At 46.4% G+C, this 20,334-nt stretch overlaps 5 protein-coding genes across 5 annotated transcripts; 4 read left to right on the top strand and 1 right to left on the bottom strand.

Moving 5' to 3' along the window:
• Positions 1-248: 248 nt before the first annotated feature.
• DFL_000456 (uncharacterized protein) lies at positions 249-1,992 on the top strand (the record flags this gene model as incomplete). Its single annotated transcript, XM_067633674.1, has 4 exons — positions 249-441; positions 510-581; positions 670-812; positions 889-1,992. 4 exons carry the CDS (start codon positions 249-251, stop codon positions 1,990-1,992), a joined length of 1,512 nt encoding a protein of 503 aa, XP_067494992.1.
• Positions 1,993-3,601: 1,609 nt separating this feature from the next.
• Positions 3,602-4,736, top strand: DFL_000457 (uncharacterized protein; the record flags this gene model as incomplete). The annotated part of the gene is made up of 4 exons (XM_067633685.1): positions 3,602-3,674; positions 3,741-4,080; positions 4,153-4,571; positions 4,648-4,736. The coding sequence occupies 4 exons, from the start codon at positions 3,602-3,604 to the stop codon at positions 4,734-4,736; spliced, it is 921 nt and encodes a 306-aa protein (XP_067494993.1).
• Positions 4,737-5,853: 1,117 nt separating this feature from the next.
• Positions 5,854-11,448, top strand: DFL_000458 (uncharacterized protein; the record flags this gene model as incomplete). Its single annotated transcript, XM_067633696.1, has 5 exons — positions 5,854-8,076; positions 8,155-8,381; positions 8,447-8,616; positions 8,715-11,149; positions 11,308-11,448. 5 exons carry the CDS (start codon positions 5,854-5,856, stop codon positions 11,446-11,448), a joined length of 5,196 nt encoding a protein of 1,731 aa, XP_067494994.1.
• Positions 11,449-13,084: 1,636 nt separating this feature from the next.
• DFL_000459 (uncharacterized protein) lies at positions 13,085-14,138 on the top strand (the record flags this gene model as incomplete). Its single annotated transcript, XM_067633707.1, has 5 exons — positions 13,085-13,168; positions 13,227-13,419; positions 13,494-13,703; positions 13,770-13,913; positions 13,978-14,138. 5 exons carry the CDS (start codon positions 13,085-13,087, stop codon positions 14,136-14,138), a joined length of 792 nt encoding a protein of 263 aa, XP_067494995.1.
• Positions 14,139-14,422: 284 nt separating this feature from the next.
• DFL_000460 (uncharacterized protein) lies at positions 14,423-16,200 on the bottom strand (the record flags this gene model as incomplete). The annotated part of the gene is made up of 2 exons (XM_067633721.1): positions 14,423-15,873; positions 16,140-16,200. 2 exons carry the CDS (start codon positions 16,198-16,200, stop codon positions 14,423-14,425), a joined length of 1,512 nt encoding a protein of 503 aa, XP_067494996.1.
• Positions 16,201-20,334: the final 4,134 nt, after the last annotated feature.

Below are 20,334 nucleotides of genomic sequence, written 5' to 3' on the forward strand. Positions count from 1 at the left end.
GTATCATTGGGTTCGAGTTCCATATCGCCTTCCTACTATCCCTCGACCCAGGATGGCATCATACCGGATTATCCGTGGCAGCGTCGAGCCTCAGAGGATATAAAGATGGAGCTTTGGGACCAGATATCTCGGAATCATCATCCCTGGTGGCTACTCTCCGCTGTTCCTAGAATCCAATCGACCATTTAACATTCCTTTCGTAGCCGCGTTTTTGAAAATACACCTCGCAAAGATCAACTATCATCAAAATGAAGGTTTCGACATTGGTCCTACCAGCTTTGGCGTCTGCCACACTTGTGGCTGCTGCACCAGCAGGCGCTCCACTTGTGGAGTCGAATAAGCTTCGAAGAGTTCTGTTACGGTCGGAGTTGAAGGCCAGAGCTCAAGAACTACAGGCCATCGCTACTGCCAACAATGGAACCCGTGCTTGGGGCACACCTGGTAAGATCTAGGTTCCAAACGACGCTACTTTCCGAGAGGGAAATTGCATACTAACATAGCATCAATAGGCCACTGGGACACGCTAACCTGGATCGAATCACATATCGACAAGAACTACTACAATGTTGAGAGACAATACTGTATGTTGCACCTGTACAACTCGACAGGCGATGTGCTCTTTTGATCCTATAAAGGTTTGCTAACAGTCGTTGTCTTGGTTCCACATAGTCAACATCACTCGCCAAATCTTTGACGATGTTTCCGTTAAAGTTGATGGAGTTCGCTTTTCCGACGTGAATGGAATGACCGGCAGCCCCAATGGAACTGTTTCTGCAGATATCCTTGCTATTCCAAACCTTGGATGTGAAGCAGTAAGTTTGGAAATGCATATAACTAGCCGGGTTGGCTATACAACATGGTGCGACGATGCTAACGACGGTATCCTAGTCTGACTACCCTGCTTCCGTTGCTGGGAAGATTGCTCTCGTCCACCGTGGAAGCTGCAACTTCGGCTTGAAGAACGCTCTCGCCGGAACCGCCGGTGCTGCTGGTCTCGTCGTTTGGAACAACGACCCCACCTCTCTCCAGCCTACTTTGGGAGCTCCAGAAGACTACAACGTCACCGAATTCATCGTTTCTGCCTTCATTACACAAGCTGATGGCCAGGCCCTTGTTACTAAGCTTGGAACTGGCACTCTCCCCGCAACTGTTGCAAACGTCTTCCACGAGGAGATCGACCTCACCGCGAACATCCTTGCTACCACCAAGGGTGGTGACCAGAACAAGATCATTAGCGTCGGTGCTCATACTGACTCCGTCAAGGCTGGACCTGGTATCAACGATAATGGATCCGGTACTATCGCTCAGATTGAAGTTGCCAAGGCTCTCACAAAGTTCTCTGTTAACAACGCCATCCAATTCTCTTGGTGGTCTGCTGAAGAAGATGGTCTTCTCGGATCCAGATACTATACTTCCCACCTCCCAGAGGAAGAGGCAGCCAAGATCGTTATGAACCTCAACTTCGATATGTTGGCTTCCCCCAACTACCTCTATGCTATCTACGACGGAGATGCTTCCGCCTTCCCATCTCCCTACGCTACCAATGGATCCGCCCTCATTGAAAAGACCTTCATCGATTTCTTCGCCGATGACGGCAAGGAATCCGTCCCCACCGCCTTCGACGGCCGATCTGACTACCAAGGTTTCCTCCAAATCGGTATCCCCGCTGGTGGTGTCTTCATGGGTGCCGAAGGTATCAAGACCGCCGAAGAAGCTGTCTTGTTCGGTGGACAAGCTGGCGAGCCATACGATGCTTGCTACCACCAGGCTTGCGATGACATCAACAACCTCGACTACGGTGCATTCATCACCGGCGCTAAGAGCATAGCCGACGCCGTCGCCAAGTATGGACGAAGCATCGCCGGCTTCCCATTCCCAAGGGCTGCCGCTAAGCTCATCCCACGTACACCTTTGGCCGAGCCTATGGTCCCCAACCCTAGCCTTACTAAGCACGCTAGACATGGTGGATGCGGTAAGGCCTTGGAAGCTTAAGCGGTGGAGCGAATGATGCATGAGGAGTTGTTGTTTTGTGAAAAATATACCCTATAGTTTTTTGTTGATATTTGAGTTGCATTGTATATAGATTCCCCCCCTTCCTGGTTGTTCTCATCCGCAGTGGCATTGAGGTATACCGTGTAGTTATATCGTATGATAATTGAGATTTAATTGTATACTATTCTTGGTACAGTTATTATATATCCATACTCAGGAAGTCGAAATTGATATTTTTTACTTGTGGTTTTAGTGAATTTGCATGTCGGATGATGCATCGATAGCGTGTGCGGTTCGCCATCGGGAAGCTTAAGGCCATATTAGCCGTGTATATTTATCCTTGCGATCGGGTGGATATATTGAATCGTCGGAGACGAAAAACCCACATGCAGTATTCTGTGGAATTGATACTTTTGGTAGCCTATAAAATACACTTCGGATCCAAAGATAGCGGGTTTGACCGGCTGAGTTACGGGTTTAACCGTCTCGCTTCGGTATGTCTGTGTCCGATGATGGTGTAAGGGGTATATTCTATCCAGGATGAACGGTATGCGTCTAAGGAGCCTCGGTTTCAGGGACGAATATCCAGACTTATGGGGAAAGAATCGTCTGGTTTTGACCGTGGGGTCGGAAGGTGAATCCGTGGTTTGGAGGCTTCTGGCTGAATACAGCCTTGTTCGACTCGGTTCTCAGATCGCTCGCGCTCGATAGGTCTTTGATATCATTATCGTCATTTTCGCGAAATCCAGGGCTACCTTTAGGTGATTCGGGGATTTTAAACTCAAAGTCAAAGGTATCTTAAAAATTATGCTTCGCGTCGAAATATATTGTTAGGAGTCATGGCCACCAGCCGGTCACGCGCGAATTCCACTCGTTTCAGTGCCACTTGTTGTATTTTGTGCCGTCAACACATTATACATCAACAATTTGTTGTTGATTTTCCACCAATCGGGACCACTTGCCGGCCCACACACGCCAGCCAAACTTTCACTTTTTAATTTGGAGAAATTGGCGTAATGCTTATTCAAGATGTCAAGAACAAAATAACTTCAGGCTAATCCATCCTGCCTATTAGCCGAAAAATTCTCCGTGGTTAGGGCAAAGGTTTTGATGTGTTGTTGGTGGAGAAGATATACCATGGTCCCTCGGGTCTAGCTCCCGCCGCAACCGTAGAGTTACTATGATGAAACACTGGTCGCGGTGGGTCTACCGAACATCGATTGCAACATTGAGAAGGAAAGAGTAGATACAGGGATGTTTTTCCTATCAGTACCTTGGTACGCAGAGGTCTTGTTTGCGGGGAAATAGCCGGGTTGGAGGTTGTCCCGTGTGTGGGATCCATGGTACCGAAGCGGTTTCGATGATTCCGGCAGCTCTTTTTTGAGTGGTAAACGAGCAAGGCTGATTTACTCGATACGCCAGGAATGACCATATGGGCTTTTGGTAGAATGTTGGTTTGGGGTTTTATAAAAGGGCGTGAAAGTCGCAGTAAGTCTTGGGATCATCAAGGCCTCGCAAGTCCATTTGATATTGCACTAGTCGATACAATTAGTCCCGGGGACAATATCATTTTGATTCTCACTATACTCATTTATTTTCAAGTGACACCATGAAGCAAGCTATTGCGGCCGCTTTTATGGCCGTTGGCCTCGCCAAAGCCCAGTCCGGAGCCTGGGGGCAATGTAACGACCCTTACGCTTACTACACATCCACCTGGTCTACATACTAATACTATCGTTCTCCCCTAGGTGGCGGCCAAGGATGGACTGGCCCAACGACCTGTGTGTCGGGTTACGTCTGTACTTATAGCAATGACTGGTATTCTCAGTGCCTTCCTGGCAGTGGAAGCGGCGGCACAACTACACGAACCACTACTACCACTAGGACGACTACCACAGCCGGCAGCGTTCAAACTAGCGCCGACCTCTGCGGCCAGTGGGACTCTAAGGATACTGGCACCTACATTATCTACAACAATCTTTGGGGGTCTGGATCCGCCAGTTCCGGTTCTCAGTGCACTGGGTTGGACTATGCTAGCGGAAACACCGTCAGATGGCATACCAGCTGGACTTGGCAGGGTGGTCAATAGTAAGTTTATTTCCTCTAGCCTGTTTACAGTGGAAAGACGGATGCTGATAACATAATCTTCGATCGATATAGCAACGTAAAGAGCTACGCCAACGCCAACCTCAAATTCACCCCCAAAATACTCAGCGCCCTCTCCAGCATCCCCACCACCCTAAAATACACCTACTCCAACACCGCCGGCATGGTCGCCAATGTCGCCTACGACCTCTTCACCGCCTCTACCTCCGGCAGCAACACACCCGAATACGAAATCATGGTTTGGGTAGGCGCATACGGCGGTGCTGGTCCGATTTCTAGCACTGGAAACACTATCGCTACACCCACTATTGATGGTATTTCGTGGAAGTTGTATAAGGGACCAAACGGACAGATGACGGTGTTTAGTTTCGTGGCTAGTAATGCGCCGGTTACTAGCTGGAGTGGAGATTTGAATAATTTTATTAAGTATTTGACGAGCAGCCAGGGGTTGCCGAGTGGGCAGTATTTGAATAGTAAGTTGCAACGTTGAAAAAGAGTACATTTAGACTTTCTTTGCGAGGATGGGGTGTTAACTTGGTGAAATAATAGCCGTGCAAACTGGAACCGAACCTTTCGTTAATAATGCTGGTGTCACTGCTCGGTTCGCCGTTACTGACTACTCCGTCGTTGTCAATTAAGGTTGCGGCCTACATTATGGGGGGCTAGGGGCGTAAATGACGTAAGAGGGCTCCATCCCCATGGAAGGAATTAGACAAGGGGAACAATAGCTGTACATACATAAGACTTTGAAGCTTCAACGATAACTTCAATTTTGTAAATATGAAAAAAAAAAGTACAAAGAGTAGGATACACAATGTAAGAATTGCCTCTGAGGGGCTAGGATACATACACAGTCTGTATGAGGTCGTTATTCCTAAGAGAATATATCGGACAGAAGTCACAAGCAACAGCAGTGGGTATTGATCTATAGGACAGCTTTCTCAAGGACTCTAATCTAAAACTAAATCCATCACTTACTATGGGAGTAAGGTCTGTAGGTCCTGGTCTGGTAAGGTGAAATTCACCATAATGAATTGTGTTGGCCGCCCTCCTCAGTCAGCGAGGAATAAACATGGCAATACTGTCGAAGACAATGAAATATACTTTCGTCTTGGACTCCATATCCGTCCCAAACCATTCATTCCCAAAATAAGCCCATAGCAGCTTTTTTTTTTTTTTTAGGGGTTCCTACGGCTTTGCAGCAGCCGCTTTTCTTTATTCCCGTCCATTGCGTGGATTAGATGGCGGAGGAGGAGTTATACAACACCACGCTGCGTTGTGGGTTCCCTTTGTTCAGAGGTTGCGTCCTAGCCGGGATAACCAACATTTTCTTTGACTAGATATGTGCTACACGTCTACACGTCCCGTATGGCAACGTATCTTTCTTATTGGAGTTCTTTTGGTTTTTGCAAATAAAGAATTTTCCTCAGACGGAGACCTTTCTGTGGTACACTAACGAGACTCTCTCAAACTCTCTCACGCTAACGTACGTTCTCTCCTCCACTATCACATATCATGGCCTCATTGCAGTAGCATCATCTGGATCACTTCCCACAGTCAAAAGCTCTTATTAGAGGAAACCCTCCCTTTCTATTGTATATTTTCTACTTGTTACAGCATCATAGCTATATCGATATATCTAGTCAAGACCCGAATATCAACATCCCCAACCTTCTTCAACTCTGCTTCCTAATCTCTTAGTCAAGCTTTTCCCCCCTCAAGAATCTGCCCTACGAGGGTTAGAAAGTCTTCACCATGGCAAGCCACCGGGCGATCGATCCAAATCTGGTACCTGTCGGCGACCTTTTCGAATATAACGGCCCATTCCCATGCTTTCCACAACCCCCCTACAACCGGCGAAGAAACGGCGGAGTCCCACTCGATGTTCCCTTCAATCCAGAATTCCTAGATTCGGAAACATCAGATGCCTTACACAGAATGCTCAGCTCCACAGCTGCTCCCTCCGGTGGCATAGCTAGTGGAGCATTCATGCAAACTGCTACACCGGACCAAATGGCCGAAGTTGAAGATTGGTTCCTTCCGATAAACGGACAGGAAGATAATCTTACGGGACTCGGTGGGAATTGGGATTATGTCAAGTGGAATGCGATGGTGGTGGCTTGTTTCATGAAACAGCTACAACTTGGACCGAATTTAAGGAAGTTGATAAGGGTACACCCGCCAATTCAGTTATATTGCGAACACGACGATAAACAAGTCGTTAAAGCGGGGATCATGGGGAAGCAACAGTTTAAGGCATTCTATAAGAGAAAGGATGTAAACAACCCGAGGCAAATTCATAAAACATGGTCGGGTGGTAAACCAGTCAAAATCACTCCTGATACCGGTACTACTATTCCTCCGGAAGAACCTAAAGGTGACGATTCGTCCACGGAGCCTACCGGTACCGGTGATCCGCCTAAAGATAAAAAGAAAGGCGACGGCGATGGCGATGACAGTGGAGAATCCGATTCTGAAGATAGCAGCGACGAAGACACCCCAGACTGGCTAAAACTCCATCCTGCACCAAGGGGAACGAAAGCCGTCAAACACCCTCTTGCCGGAATATACGGTGATGCTCCATTCTTACCCGTCGATAGCAAGGGTAACTGGGTACCATCCGGCGCACCCCCCAAAAGAGACTTGATGTCACTCATCGATCCCGATGATCCGTTATATAACATCCTAAGCAAGGCTGCACAAGAGCTCGTCAAGGAGGAAAAGGACGGGAAGAAAAAGACAAAAAAGTCAAATAAATCCAAAGACAAAAATAAAGCTGGAGACACCGCATTAAGGGTGGCTGGAAAACCATTTGCGCCGGGAAATAGGTATGGTGCAAAGAGAAAGGCCTTGTCAGATAGGACCGTATTACACCGAGTCAAGGCTAAATTCAAGCAACCTGGACTTCGAATGGCGGGTGGTGGTACTGATACTGTTGATATTGATGCTATTGAGCCTGCACCTGCACCTCCATCAGATGATATGACAAAAGCCCCTGTTGGGACCAAAATGCCATGGGAAAGATATCATACGAATGTGGGGGGTAAGGGCCCCGATTTCCGTCGCAGAATCTGGCCGTCGTTGAAGAAAGATCTTGGTAGAAAGAGATGGCATATTATGCCGGTGGCATGTGACGTTAATGGGGAACTACGATGGTGGCTTATGGTAATCGATATGCAGGTCCAGAGACGCTGGAATATCGATGCTGATAATGCGGGGAAAGACGGCAAAGGGAAGGATGATACCAAAGATGGAACCACCGATGCAATTAAAAATAAAACGAAGGATGGCACTACAGATACTGCCAAAGACCCACCCAAAGATGGGACTGCCGACCCCGCCGAAGACGGAGGACCAGATGGTACTAAGGATGGAAGTAAAACGGGGACAACTGCAGCTGGTCCAGCACGCTGCATATGGGTATTCGACCCCTGCAGTACACCATCTGTTCCTGACGGGACCGTCTTCGAAAGATTTTTATCGGAGGTCCCTCGCTATATATATTCCTTAGCAAGCAGGGAACTCTCCAAACTTGATCACCACACAGTCCCCGTGGTCTTCCCCCGAAGCAACGACGCCGCCGGATTGACCAATTTCCAAGATGGTACACTTGCTGCACACGAATACGACCACCCAGCGCGATTTAAGCATTTTGGTTTCAAAGTAACAATCAAAGGGAATAGATTCAACTGGAGGAATCGTAATCCCCAGACTGGTGTTGAAGTTATTCATGCCATGGGCCGCGTCCTACGCATGATGGAACTGGAAGATGCACGTCATGGGGCTATGTGGAGAACTATGGGCGAAGACTCCCCATACATTCGGTGTAGTGTGCCTGCTGCTGCTGTCCCGACCACCGCCCCGACACTAAGGGAGTTGGATTTGCTCCAGGAATCCAACGAAACCATATCATTTCAAAATCGTGTCAGGACGGAAACAATAGTGGAGATCCAAAGATTCATGGATTGGACACAATTGGTAAGTCATAGTAGTGGACTTTATACACAAATACAGCGAGTAAGATATATATACTAACGGGCGCTTCCTGGTTGATAGAGAGCCTATCCCTTCCATGAAGACACTCCAAATACTATACCTGAGGAAGGTTACCGGATGCTCCGTACCCTTCACAAAAGTCATGCAGAGGTTTGGCAACAAATTTCTAAATGGTTTGACCAAGGGAGCCATGCTGCAGTTGTGGGTATGAAATTGGAAGACGACAGTACAACGAACAACATAGTCTCGTTCCCCTTGGCTTTGGGGACTATGGCGGTCCTGCACGGGTAATTAATACCATAATTGCCTTCTTTTATGCGTAATTCCACCAGTTTACTAACATCTGGTTCAGGAAGAAAGGGAGGCATCCGGGTGATGACCCTCAGACAGATTGGTGGGCTCCGGGGCCTACCAGTGATGGGGATACCACAGGTGTTGATTTACTTGCTATGATTCCTGACAATGATCCAGGGAAGATTAACCCGGGGCACAAATATCATCGGTTTGCTAATCTTAAGGAAGGTTTGTGGCCCATTCCATTCTCATACCTGGGTCTAACTCCTGGGAATGAGGCCAATCTTTCGCTATGTATACCTTAAACTAAATTTGTTCTATGATAGACTGCACTGGCGGCGGGTCCATGCCTGTTAGCGGAGGACCTCGAAAACCCACCGACATACTTGAAAACCAATATCCACAATCGATGATTTCTGTGATTATCGATAGTATCGGTCGCGGAATAATTCATGTTGGAAACCGACCGAATGGTGTCTGGAAAGTCAACGGAGTCGCGGTTCAACAGAGTGAAGTAATTACACGATTCAGTCACGTCACCCATCTCTACGGCTCATCTATGCATTGGCTCTTCTTGAGACGGTTTGCCACCTCCAGGTCAGAGAATATTAGAATGCAGACTACCGTAAAACACGATATTTTGAACCTCGTCCGGGTTCCGAAGAGATCGGAAGCTGAAAATTTGGAAGAGAATTCACCGGATGATCCTATTTGGTTATACCCTCGTCATACCTTCCCAAACGAAAAGTATAAGAAATACAACTTTGACTTGGGGAGGGATACACCACACCTCCACCACCATCACCGTCCGAAGAAGATATCGAGCCGAGAAGAATACGTTCTCTGGGAATCCTATAACAATAGTGTGAATACGATCCTCTGTCAGAATCCAGCATGTATGCAGCACTCGCATCATGCAGGCGATAAGGCGGTCGAAGTTCCCAATGGTACCGCAAGGCCATGCTTCGACTTGTCGTGCGTAGCGGGCAAGTATGAGACATATTACTACGGAACTACAACATGCAAGAACATTTACGGAAATCGATGTCTACCAGATGTCGGTGGATCCCTTGGACCACATATTCCCGGAATTCCAGGTCATATGTTCATCGATAATGGGATTTTGTTGTTCCAACCTGAAATGCTCCTCTCCTCGTCTGAGCTGAACGTTAATACTCAAGGAGTTATACCACGGACCACAAAGCCTCCACTTGACAAGGACGGAGAAGAGGAGGAAGATGTCAATGCTCTTCCCCTTCCACCGTTATGCTGGAATAGAATCGTCTTCACGCCGGTCGCGCGGTTCCCAAGCACATCAGCGGCTCGAGGACACATATTGCGAAACTTTAACTACGAGCCCATTTTGGTGTCCGAAGGCGAACATGGCGGAATCGCATACGATATGACAATGTACGAACGACTCAATTACTATAGAATCCTAATGTGGAACCAACTCCAACCCACTTTGCAAAAGGCTTGGTGGCGAGAACAAGAAGCTATGGATCGGAAACACGGATTCTATACGAAGTATGATGTTAATGGATGGTCTGAAACGAGCTTCAGGATTGGATATCAACCTGATCTTCAATCCGGATTTGCTTCGGGAACAGCTGGGACCGAGGAGGGTACTGCTGATGCGGATGGAACTATTGTAGGTGCCGGTGATCCATTTGCTTGGGATCTTGTTCACGGTAGATTATCGGATCAAACGCTTCCTTGGGATGTAGATGCTAAAGAGGGGGAAGAGGAAGGAATGAGAGTTGGGTATGCGAGTGCTGCGCAAATGCTGGGATGTTATATCGTCCCAGGACCCACGGGCGAAGAGACGGGAACGAGAAGCGCAAGACGAAAAAACGTGGATAGAGAGAATCATGCGGATGTTATCGATTTTCTGAAAAGTGTTTCTCTACGAAAGCCATTTGATACGCTTGAGGACTTACCTGGAGTCTTCTCAGAGGAAGATACTGATCCCGAAGGAAGTATGAATTACGATACAGAGCCTGAAGAGGGCTCTAGTGAGGCCGAGGGTAAACCAACCCAGAAAAGGAAAAATAAAGGTAAAGACTCCACCGAAGCTGGCTCTAGCTCCAAGACCAATCCAAAAGAAGAAAAACCACGAGACCCAAAAGGCCACCCCAGACCCCTACGAATCGACAATACAAACCTGAGATGCTTTCCTCGAGAAAGTGAACAACCAGTTACACATAAACCATCCACTGCGCTTTCTAAAACTCTAACGGTCCAAAAAATGAGAAAACTGGGGCTTATGACCATATACGATGTCGATGGCGAGGTAGCCACCATTGAAACGACCGATACCCTCCTCCCCAAAGTACGTTACTACCCACACCTACGTGGCAGAATTCAAGAACAGTACATCGAAATTAAACGGAAAGGGGTAAAGCGTCCGATTCTTTTGCCGGTTAAGAGAACTTGGGTTGAGTGGAAGGGTAAACCGGTAGAAGTTCCTATTGAGAAAGGTACCGGGAAAGAAGGAGAGGTTCATGGGAAAGAAATGGAGGAGGCTGCCAATGACAATGTAGTCTCTGGGGGCTACGACGAGGGTGTTGGTGACCATGAGGAAGATAAGGGAGAGAAAACCGAAAAATATAAAATACCCAACCCCACGGAAAGAAAATACGACCCTGCAGGATTAAGGAGAAGGTATAAAACGATCCAAACGTTACAGGCAGAACCTACCCCAACCGTTCCAACAGCAGAGATAGATGAATTAGATGAAGAAACAGAAGAGGCATCAAAAGTATCCAAGAAATCAGTGCAATCAGCCCCGACCACAAAACCCGAATATCAGAATGCAACAAAAAGGAAGAGAGAAGACGAAAAACTACCTGATGAACCGGCCCCAGTCCAAAAAAGAAGAGGGGTCCAAAACCCGGGCTTAAACGAAAGATCGATCAGGGTGATTCAGATGAGGGGGAAAACGCTGTGGAGGATGAAGCAGCGAAGGAAAGTAAATACAACAAGGAAGAAAAACAGAAAAACACAAAGCCTGTGAATAAGAAAGGAAAGGTGCCTAGAATGGTGAAGGAGATGCAGTAGAAGGGAGGGGGAAGGTGGGAAGACCATGTGGCTGTTGAAAACATGAGAAAATTATTTTGGAATAGGGTTTAGGGGGGACTATATGTCGTTGTGATCTAGATATATTTGACATGACTGTAGGTATTTTAAATTGAGAATTGATTCTATTTCTATGGTTTTCAATAGAGACGCTCAGTAAATTTTTTAATTTATTATTATAAATTTTTTTTTACAAACAACCAGATTGGATATCCAGGCAACCCTACTGGCACACCCCGATATCCCTATTGTACTCGCCTTCAGGGCATAGAGAGAAATTAGTCTTGGGGTAAAACTTCATACCGTTCCGAATTCGAGTTGCTCTATGTATGCGCAGTTTGGTGTGGTGGCTGGACAACTCTAGGCTGACTTGGCTCGGTTCCGCACTTCATGAGAACAATCGCGCAATCTGGAATGAAGAACTGCGATTCGCTACGAATACGATCCACAGAATCGCGACCGATCGATCGGAGAACTTGGTGCCCCTAAAATTTGCAAAAACGTTTAAAACTTTAAATCAACCTCAGTTTTTACGATTAGTCATTCCGGAACATGGTGAATGAAAATGAAACAGCCCGCACGAAATTTAAGTGTCATGAAGTAGTGAGCATTCCACTTTTACTTGTCTCCGACTTGCCTAGCCATAGTCAGTTATTCGTAGCATCGCCCACCTTCAAATTAATTATGATAAAAAAAAATAATAAATGAAACTAATGAGGTTCTAGATAGGCGCGATAGGTAGGGTAAATTGCCTGCTAGATTAAGCTAAAGATGTCATTCTATGCGGTAGTCAGTCTTCAGCGCTGGCCAGAATCTTGATAGGGATTGTCAGAAATATGGTCACACGACGTCGTTATTAGCGTTATTAGTGTTGCATGGCTCCATCGCATGTAATCCAACAAGAACAATCAACGAACACACAAGATTCTGACAGTCCACTTGAGTGAAAAGAATGCAACAATCAACACAGTTCCGGGGTCTCGGTCTCGAAAATCTCAAAAGGGTCCGAATAAATTTGCGAAAGGGCAGAAAATCAGTCCATCGGCGGGCCTAACCTGTTAAATACAGGAGGCAGACTTCTAGATATAAGCTTTACCAGTAACAACGATACGAAATGTAGTACGCGAGAAAAGAAGCGAGCGGACATTGAATTAATTCAAGGGATCCACCAAATTAGCCGGTGCCGAGGCGGGTGTTACCGGGGTGTGAATCCGCCGCATATATGCACTTTCAGCGACATGGTTAATTCTATATTTCGCTTATTCCATGTTTCTTTTCATTGGGTCTTTTCTCATGATCAATCGGAATCATGGTACGATGATCCATCAGTGTTGTATTCGGCAGGGTACTAGCCAGGCAAAGTGGCTCTTAGCCGTAGCAGGGCTTAGCGGGACTTTGTACTACACAAAGGTATTCGAGGCTATTATGTTGAAGTCAAATTAAAATATATAAAGGATGAGTGCGGCACCCCCTACTTCCTCGTCGATACCTAGTACTCTAGTCATTACCGTTGTTAGACCGGGTCGCCTTCAGAGCCTTTTCCTTACCCACTATATATCTACTGATCCTATTCTACGCAATTTGGAACCCCACAATTAATTTGAAAAATTCAGTAAAGATGATGTCACGTGTTGCGGCCTTATTCGCCCTACAGGCTGTAGCGACTGTAGCTGCCCAAGGACTCCCTGGAGTTTGGCAACAAGTACGTACTCCCATTGGAAGCGCTGGGGAAAATTATAGCGGTTGATATGATCGTATAGTGTGACGGTATTGGGTGGAAGCCAGAACTAAAGGGTTTATGTCAAGACGGACTTCTTTGCACGACATATAATGCATACTACGCACAGTGCATTCCTGCACCGACCCCGACCACGCCATCAACAACGACGACGTCGTATAGAACAACTATTAATCACACTTGTTCTCAGCTCAGCTCTTGTACAGAGTACCCATGTGAGGCTACAGAAATGACAACCCTCTCGTATTTTAATACTTCAGCACTGACAAAGCTGTTTGGGGATGAATAGGGTGCTGCGGGGCCACAAAAACCGACTGCAGGACATACTGCCTTGGCCACACGCCCCCAGTTATTCCGGCGACTACTTTCACTTGTTCCTGCCCTCCTAATACAACCAGTACTCTTCTTGTTGCTCCACCTGTAACGACACAGTTTAAGAAGAGGCAGGAATACGCTACTACAACCTGTCCGATGGAAACATATTATACCACATATGCGCGTACGTAATGAAGATTAATAATAATGTTTAAAAGAGTTTAATTTCCGCTTACTGACAAAATTATAGTATGCTGCGGAGCATCCGGAACTGCGACCGGAAGCGTGTGCAAGGGTTCTCGTCACACTACGATTGACCACCCAATTCCCCGATGTGTGATTTGTACAAACACTACGACTTGTCCAATGGAAACATATTATACTACTTATCCTCGTAAGTGATCCTAGAATGGGCTTGCAAAGATCCTGCTTGACTGACGGTATTTGGGGTATATTAGTATGCTGCGGAACTTCCGGGACTGCAACTGGTAGTGTTTGCAGCGGTTCACGGCATACCACTATTCCTCATCCCGTGGTTCGATGTGCAAGTTGTACTACGGGATATCCTCCAGTGGCTACTGCTGTGGTCACGAGAATTGATGTCGTTAGAGTGGATTAGGTTGGATTCGAACCCCTATACCACCCGGCTATGGTACCTATACTCACCAAATAAAAAAAATCTCGGGCGTAGGGAATTATTAAGTGGTATAACAGGCCATGAAGAGAAAAATAAGGATAAAAATATACTCATAAGAATAAAGATGTCCTGAGAAAGATAAAGGTCTATATACACATCCGAAAGGCAGGGCTAAAATCAAGTACGCTCCAAAAATGCATATACACTCCCAACGAGATAAAGCAAACAAACTTCTCAAGGTTAATACGATACTGGTATACTCCGCCTCAAGCAGTAGTATGATTCCGACCTGTAATATTTCTGAGGATATTTCTAAGTATTCTTTTCTTTTCTTCCCCTCGTGAAGGTGCGCCGGATGTCGGCGGCTGCACTTCCCCCTTCAACCTCATTGGCTCGGTATCTCCCATCATCTCCCCGCCGTATACATAAACCTGTTCCACAAAAAATATGAATTTCTCGACGTCGTCCATGCTACTCATGGCTCCGAGACTAATCCTAACGATACCTGTTGGCTTCTCGCCCATGATATCGGTTTTGTCGCCACAAGTCATCCCAGTATTGAAATTCTTTTTCATTCCTACGGAGTCCCACTGCAAAACGCTAGCTATTCCTCCAGGATTGCATACACCACCAGACCGAATGTGAATATTATTTCTGATCGCAGCCTCTTCGACCTTCGATTTTCCAACCCATGAGCCATCCGGCTGGCGGATGTTAAACGCCACCGTAGGCCCTTGTGTTGTCGGATCATTGTATGAGGCTCTTTCATCCTTATAGATTTCGCAGACTGGTGCCCCATTTGAATATTGAAGATTTGATAGTCTTTCGTATGCAATCTTAGCAAGTCCGGACGCATGCGTTGAAACTTGTTTTGGGCTCCTATATATCTCTATATAGACGTCCATTGCATGGCCAAGTGCTACAATGTTGTGAAATGGGAGCGTGCCATCTTCCAAGGATTCGTGAATTTCTTGTCTCTTTGAGTGCCATCTCGCGTCGATGGATAGGACCATTTTTACAGTACCGCCTCCAAAATACTTTCGCTTTGTGAGGATGTCTGCGGCGGAAGACTTTCGAACGATCAAGGCGCCTAGATCCGGGAATCCAAAGATTTTGTAAAAGCTCAAACAAATAAAGTCCGGTGCGTCTTGATGGTTCGATAGGTCCAGGTATCCAGTGGTTAAATATGCGGCAGCGTCGAGAAGTGTGTATGTATTTGGTTTATTTTTTCGTATCTGTCCACACCACTTGAGAGGCGATCGGCGACCGTTCATATTACTCTGAGCCGGGTAGGCGAATAACTTTTTGGTAGGATCCTTCTCTACTATCGAGGTTGACGCAATCCAGTCCTCTACTTGATCATCGTTTGTAAAACATCGCGATGCCTTCGCATGCTCTCTTACACCAACAAGACTAGTATGCGAGTCTCGATGGTATCCATACCAATATCCTTCTTCTAAATCTCTGAATCCATCCATAACCATTTTAATACCTGCGGTCGCATTTGCGACAAATACGAGGTCGAAGTGGTCGGGTGAAGCGTTGAAAAACTTGAGGACGCGGGAACGAACGGTTTCGACTCTGTCGGATGAAAGCATGGAGGAAGGGGAGGCGGAGTGAGGATTGCCGAAGAGGTTCGAAGTAAGATCTTGGGCGTATTTGTGCATTACGCTGGTCGGGTATAGTGTGCAGCCCGCATGGTCGAGATAAGTGACGCCTGGATTTTGATGAGTTTTAGTCGTTGCATTCGGGGAATGTACATAGATAATACCACCTTTGGGATAGTATATCCTAAAGGCACGAAAACTTTGGGATTTATAGGTGGGATGGGCGAAGATGTATAGCCCCAGATTTTCCAGGAACGAGATCCTGGCGGACCCACAGTTGCGTAATTGCTTAGGAAAGTGCGAAGTACGAATGGGCCTTCGGTGTAATGTGTGTATGGGGTAGTGATGAAGTGCGAGGTTAGGGGGATAAGCTTACCATTGAGGTACCCGTACTCTTTTTGTCGAATCTCCTGGATTTTAGATGAATACGACCGCATATTGGTAGAGCAAACGTCTACCTAATATCTACTATTTGACTACGGGGAAAAAAAGGCTACAGCTATGTGTAACTAGTCGCGATCGATCGAACTAGGCTTGGAGTGCAAGTCGAAGTGCAAGTAGCGGAGAATTTTAGAAGTTGCAGACTTTAGAATATTCGGGAAAACGTGCAGATAAAACAAGATACCCTTGTCGAGAATAAGGGCTATAAGATAATGATTTATTTGCTGACGGGTCGCTGCTCTGGAATGTACCGGGTATTTGGGTGGTGTGTGGTATTTTTATTGCTGACAGCAACAAACTTGATCATCGAAATTTCAACTGCCGTGGCCAGCTTATTTATTGCTATCGTGAAACAGAACGGGTATATATAATTCACGTTCCAGATGTGGAGTCAGAGGACGGATTCAGCAAAGATCAAGACCTTTGCAAAACCTAGCAGGGTGTCCCCAAAAATTGCAAACGGGCGGCCGCTCCGCGCCTCTGCCCCTTGTCACGGACAATCAGCTCGGATCCAATGGTATGAACGGTCAATCCAACAATCTAAATTACAAGTATCGAAAAGGCTTTCTTGCTGGTATACTTTTGAGCCTATCTCCTAGGCATTACCACAGGTCTCGCACGGACGGGGCAAACCGGTGGTTGGCTGATACCGGCGTATCTCTGCAGGCACTGCCCTCGGACATGGATCCTGATCAAGACATTGGGGTTGAATTCCCCTTGAAGCTTCGTTGGAGCTGTAGCTGAATACACAGCGTCTGGGCGTTATTCTCCCGCACGATGGCTCACAGATAAGGCATTCGGTGAGTCGAAGCTATAGACATCATGCAGATAGCCGCAATTAACAAAGTCATGGTGGTTTCCTTGAATTCGAGCCTGTTAACCCAAAATTATGGTAGAATCTATGCTGGAACTTGAAATGTGATATCTTGTCAATTAATTAATTGTTGATATCCTCCGTGACCCGTGTATGCAGCCTGACGAGCCAAGCTGTCGCACTCGCAACTGGTTACAACTCAGCTGCTGCAAACGTGGGTCCAGTTGCACACGAACAGAAGCAAATCACAGAGGCTGAATTTTCCCGGCACCCCATCAAGAAAATTGATTAAGGTCTGATAAAGGCTACTACGCGAACGAATTAAACGAATACCATTCAATCTGTGCGATTTGAGTCTTGAGCAGGCCGGAAGAAAGCCGAGAGGGGCAGATATTGAAAATTTCCAAGAAAATTTCAATAAAAATGTGAATTCAGCGAGTAAGGATCCAATTTTGATATTTTATATAAGCGTATGCCTAACATAGCCAATTTCCGACCTTTTTGGCTCGAGTTTCGATCTAGGACTGGTACTGCCCCAGAAAACACATTTCACAGCCTATGAATAAACCAGCATCGAATCCGTTTCTCATGTACGAACAAGTTTTCTTAGCTTGAAACTCGCAAATCGTCAAGGGTTTACAATTAACCTTTTGTGACACCCTCTGGCCTTTTTACATAAGCTTATTCTTCCCGAGATTGATTACGTGGCAGAACTTTGATTAGGTTACAGAAACATCGCCAACGAACCAACCTCTGAAGGCGTCTTGAATATTACCATTGGGTGTGCGCTCAGTCAAACTAGCGGTTTCTCCGAAAGGTAGGCTAAGCAATGCCGGGAATTATTGCCTCGTAAAACAACACTAACCAGCGGTGGCATTTTGAGCCGTATGCAATATGTCGGAGTCGCAATCTGTTGGAGTCACAGCCCTCTGGCCCTATAGGGCTTGATCCCCGCGTAAAGTTGTAGTGTCGCCTGATTCTCAGGTTTGGGTGAAAGGTTGGAAATTGGATTATATTTCAGCCCAGGCGACTAGAGATATTTTAAGTTTCTCAAAATTAAATTGCGAGCAATTTGGGGATACGGAGAGCATCACGCTATCAAACAGAAGCCCAACGACCAACTGTCGCCGTTTCTAAAAATGGCCTCCAAACTATGCCTCCTTTCAGCCACGGCAGACTTGGAAGCTAACAGCGCTTCGATATCATTCAATCACCATGCTCCATGGGGATGTTCCACCTTGGTCTTATTGAGTCCTCACCTGTCGGCACATTGTTTACCAAATTTTACCCTCTCCGAAAAAACAACCCCAACAGCTAAAACCATACTTTTGGCTCATGTCCTCCGCTCCGCTCCCCTCCTATGACGCCCTCAAACAAGCCCATCATACATGTATCCAAATCGTCGCTTGCCGCCTCGAAAAGTTTGCCTATGCCGTTTTCCTGGTAAAGTGTAATGGAGGGTATGACCCATTCTCTGCTTGTAAAAGCCTTAGTATCCACATAGAGCGCAGAACAATTCCTCTCATCGCAAAATATGAATCATAATACTCGTCCCTATCTTCTACCGGTATACAGTTCCAGAATATCCAAAACCGGTCGACTAGCTCGTGCAAAGCATCAACTACCTATGATGCTTCCTCGTGGAATTGAGGACTAGTGCCCATTCCACCAACCTTCACATCGATAGTAGGGTCATGAGATCGCATGAGCCCTCGGAGACGTGAGGATCCATCCTTTAATTGGTCCTTCAGGCCTACTAAGCTTCCACGCTCACCACCAGGGCCAAATTCATTAGTGGAGAAGTAGGTGCCACGCATGTGAACGCATAACTTTACCACCTGACCTCTTGTTCTCCACGTGGAATCTTTCCATAGACGATTTATTGCGTATTCCGCCAAGAATAGACAGTTCACGTATAGCTCCTTCAGACGTGCGGAACGCAGGAGAGAGGCCTCGTGAGCGGCGAATGCAGAGTAGGATGATTTACATGTTTTGGCAAGGGAGAACAGTGTTTGGGAATCTGGGATACTAGAAAGAAGGCAGAGTTTGATGTCAAGAGGAAGAGCGAGAATAAGACAGTCTGCAGACTCCATACATGGCTGTTAAACCGGCATAACCCGAGTGTACCCGAGTGCGATTTCAACTGCAGGGTTTCTTACGTTACCTTTACGCCGATGGGTGAACCGCGAGGACTCTTGCTTTCGCGTTGAAAGCCAATTTGTATAATTCTTGAAATTTATAGGCAATTTTCTTGCGGGGAAGAAGTTCAAATATACCTCGCTCGTGAACTAGCAAACTACGTGAATCTGGATATCGAGGGTTCTAACATTCGACGCCGTGGAGAAGGAACGTGTCCCCCCCGACATCCATATTCCTTTGATCGCAAAGCCGTTTGCATAATCTGCATATTTGGTTACAAGGATGTTTTGCAGAGAATGGTGAAAGCTTGTGCGGTGTCCTCCGATATCTGATGAGTATGGCCGATCCAGACGCGGTCGAAACTTGTACCTACGATCTGGTAGTATGCATATTGAGAAGCCCGAAGGGCGCGATGTCGAGACCCCTTCCACCCCAGAAGACGCATGAAGTGGAACCACAGTTGGGTTTGAGTGTTCCTCCACCAGGACATAAATAACTGCGCCCTCTGTTGGATTTTGTGTCAACCAACATATTGTGGCACAGTTCAGTTAGCAAAGTTTGTTGTTCCTGGAAGTGTTGTCAAAGTGAACGAGGCAAATTGGGAGGTCGATAGTTGAAGCTATCGTGAATCCCTTTTTATTGCTATTGAAGTTGTGAAATGTCTTGTGCTTGTTGTTGATCATTGTCGATGAAGAACATGAGGGTGGCTTGTTTAAATAGTATGAAGTAGGATCACGTGACGACATCACATGACGTTATGAAGCCTATCGGGGCGCAACAAAGCTATTCCTTTGAGACCCAAATTTACGAAGATATTCCATTTCGAATGACCGATCCTTGTGTTTCAACAAATATCACGTACGGGGATATTCCCCTTCTTAGCCGGTATCCGGTTTGTTTGCTACGGGAACAGTTTTACGAGGATATGTTAGATGGCCGGCCATAGTTTTATTTTTAACGATTGTATTGACGGAGCCATCGTTCTGTATGGAGGACAAATTCCAGTGCCCCGGGCCTCACTATCTCGGACCAGCCGTTGCTCATAAATTTAATGGCACGACTCCTTATATAAATTACATTACACTGCAAAATGGGGCAGGCATCGAAAGTGGTAGTTAGATTGATTCATTGCACATGCATGGCTGCTACGTACATACCTATCAGGCTATGGCATTGC

Source organism: Arthrobotrys flagrans (genome assembly GCF_004000055.1).
Source record: "Arthrobotrys flagrans strain CBS H-5679 chromosome Unknown unitig_15, whole genome shotgun sequence".
Taxonomy (NCBI): domain Eukaryota; kingdom Fungi; phylum Ascomycota; class Orbiliomycetes; order Orbiliales; family Orbiliaceae; genus Arthrobotrys; species Arthrobotrys flagrans.